The 2,421-nt window shown below is 39.9% G+C and overlaps 1 protein-coding gene and 1 pseudogene across 1 annotated transcript; both read left to right on the top strand.

The window, feature by feature from the left end:
* Window positions 1-795: 795 nt before the first annotated feature.
* Window positions 796-1,623, top strand: LOC134983403 (gastrula zinc finger protein XlCGF17.1-like; the record flags this gene model as incomplete). Its single annotated transcript, XM_063949095.1, has 1 exon — window positions 796-1,623. A coding segment is annotated over one exon (795 nt), but the record flags the coding sequence as incomplete, so codon positions are not given.
* On the top strand, window positions 1,604-2,167 carry LOC134983412 (gastrula zinc finger protein XlCGF71.1-like; annotated as a pseudogene).
* Window positions 2,168-2,421: the final 254 nt, after the last annotated feature.

Below are 2,421 nucleotides of genomic sequence, written 5' to 3'. Positions count from 1 at the left end.
CCCACGTGAGCGTCTGTCACTTCTATTAATCCCACGTGAGCGTCCATGTCACCTCTAGTAATCCCACGTGAGCGTCCATGTCACCTCTAGTAATCCCACATGAGCGTCCATGTCACCTCTAGTAATCCCACATGAGCGTCCATGTCACCTCTAGTAATCCCACACGAGCGTCCATGTCACCTCTAGTAATCCCACATGAGCGTCCATGTCACCTCTAGTAATCCCACACGAGCATCCATGTCACCTCTAGTAATCCCACATGAGCGTTCAGTGTTGAATAAAATCCAGTCTAAGCATCCTATCTTTTTGTGTTTTGTAATAGACATAAAAGCAATGATTACAGGTAAAAAAAAATGGCAGTTATAGAATTATATATTGTATCCTGTAACACCCTGGGTCTTGTCTACTCATTTTATATATTAATGTATTTTATTTCCAGCAGATGGATACACAAGCAGGAATATCTCAGAAGGACATCTAATGTTATCCCCGGATTGTGAAATAAAAGATAGCGACAGACAGGATTCTCCAGGAGATAACCCCATTACCCCAATTATACATCCAGCTCTATCAGCTGATCCCCCTGATCCTGGGAAATGTTCTCCTGATCACTCTGATATTGGTGCATCTATTACAGCTCTGAGAGTAGATACAGAGTTTCCCTGTTCTATAGATGCCAAATGTTTTACACAGAACACAAACCTTATTACTCATCAGACAGCTAAGGCAGGTGAGAGGCCATTTCTATGTTCTGAGTGTGGGAAATGTTTTACATATAAATCAAATCTTGTTAGACATCAGAGAAGTCACACAGGTGAGAAGCCGTATTCCTGTCCTGAGTGTGGGAAATGTTTTGCATACAAATCACATGTTGTTATTCATCAGCATGCTCACACAGGTGAATGGCCATTTTTCTGTTCTGAGTGTGGAAAACGTTTTACATATAAATCAAAACTTGTTACACATCAAAGAAGTCACACAGGTGAGAAGCCATATTCCTGTTCTGAGTGTAGGAAATGTTTTGCACGGAAATCAGATCTTGTTACACATCACAGAAGTCACACAGGTGAGAAACCGTATTCCTGTTCTGAGTGTGGGAAATGTTTTGCATCTAAATCAGAACTTGCTAAACATCAGAGAAGTCACACAGATGAAAAGCCGAATTCCTGTTCTGAGTGTGGGAAATGTTTTGCATCAAAATCAAATCTTGCTAGACATCAGAGAAGTCACAGAGGTGAGAAGCTGTATTCCTGTTCTGAGTGTGGGAAACGTTTTACATATAAATCAAATCTTGTTAAACATCAGAGAAGTCACACAGGTGAGAAGCCGTATTCCTGTTCTGAGTGTGGGAAATGTTTTGCACGGAAATCAGATCTTGTTATACATCAGAGAAGTCACACAGGTGAGAAGCCATTTCCATGTTCTGAGTGTGGGAAATGTTTCGCTCAGAAACAAGCTCTTGTTGTACATCGGAGTAGTCACACAGGTGAGAAGCCGTATTCCTGTTCTGAGTGTAGGAAATGTTTTTCATTGAAAGCAAATCTTGTTAGACATCAGAGAAGTCACACAGGTGAGAAGCCGTACAGGTGAGAAGCCGTATTTCTGTTCTGAGTGTGGGAAATGTTTTGCATATAAATCACATTTTGTTAGTCATCAGAGAAGTCACACAGGTGAGAAGCTATATTCCTGTTCTGAGTGTAGGAAATGTTTTACAAGGAAATCAGCTCTTGTTAGTCATGAGAGAAGTCACACAGGTGAGATGCCATATTCCTGTTCTGAGTGTAGGAAATGTTTTTCATCGAAACCAGATCTTGTTAGTCATCAGAGAAGTCACACAGGTAAGAAGCCATATTCCTGTTCTGAGTGTGGGAAATGTTTTGCATGAAAATCAGATCTTGTTACACATCAGAGAAGTCACACAGGTGAGAAGCCATATTCCTGTTCTGAGTGTGGGAAATGTTTTGCACGGAAATCCGTTCTTGTTAAACATAAGCGATTTCACAGGTGAGAAGCCATTTTCATGCTGTGAGAGATATAAATCCGCTCTTGTTGAACATATTAGACATTACCCAAGTACGGAAACATTTAAATCTTCTGGAGTATAATTTTCACTGTCATGCAATGTTCCTCAAGGGTCAAGCCTATCTCCTATGCTTTATGCAATATACAATCAGGTCCATAAATATTGGGACATTGACACAATTCTCATATTTTGGGCTCTATACACCATCACAATAGATTTGAAAAGAAACAAACAAGATGTGCTTTAACTGCAGACTTTCCGCTTTAATTTGCAGGTATTTAGATCAAATCAAGTGAACGGTGTAGGAATTATAACGGTTTCTATATGTGCCTCCCACTTTTTAAGGGACCAAAAGTAATGGGACAAACTAAACAATCCTAAATCAAACTTTTACTTTT

Source organism: Pseudophryne corroboree, assembly GCF_028390025.1.
Source record: "Pseudophryne corroboree isolate aPseCor3 chromosome 3 unlocalized genomic scaffold, aPseCor3.hap2 SUPER_3_unloc_14, whole genome shotgun sequence".
NCBI lineage: Eukaryota > Metazoa > Chordata > Amphibia > Anura > Myobatrachidae > Pseudophryne > Pseudophryne corroboree.
The sequence above is the reverse complement of the archived record's forward strand: the minus strand, read 5'-3'. Positions and strand labels throughout refer to the sequence as shown.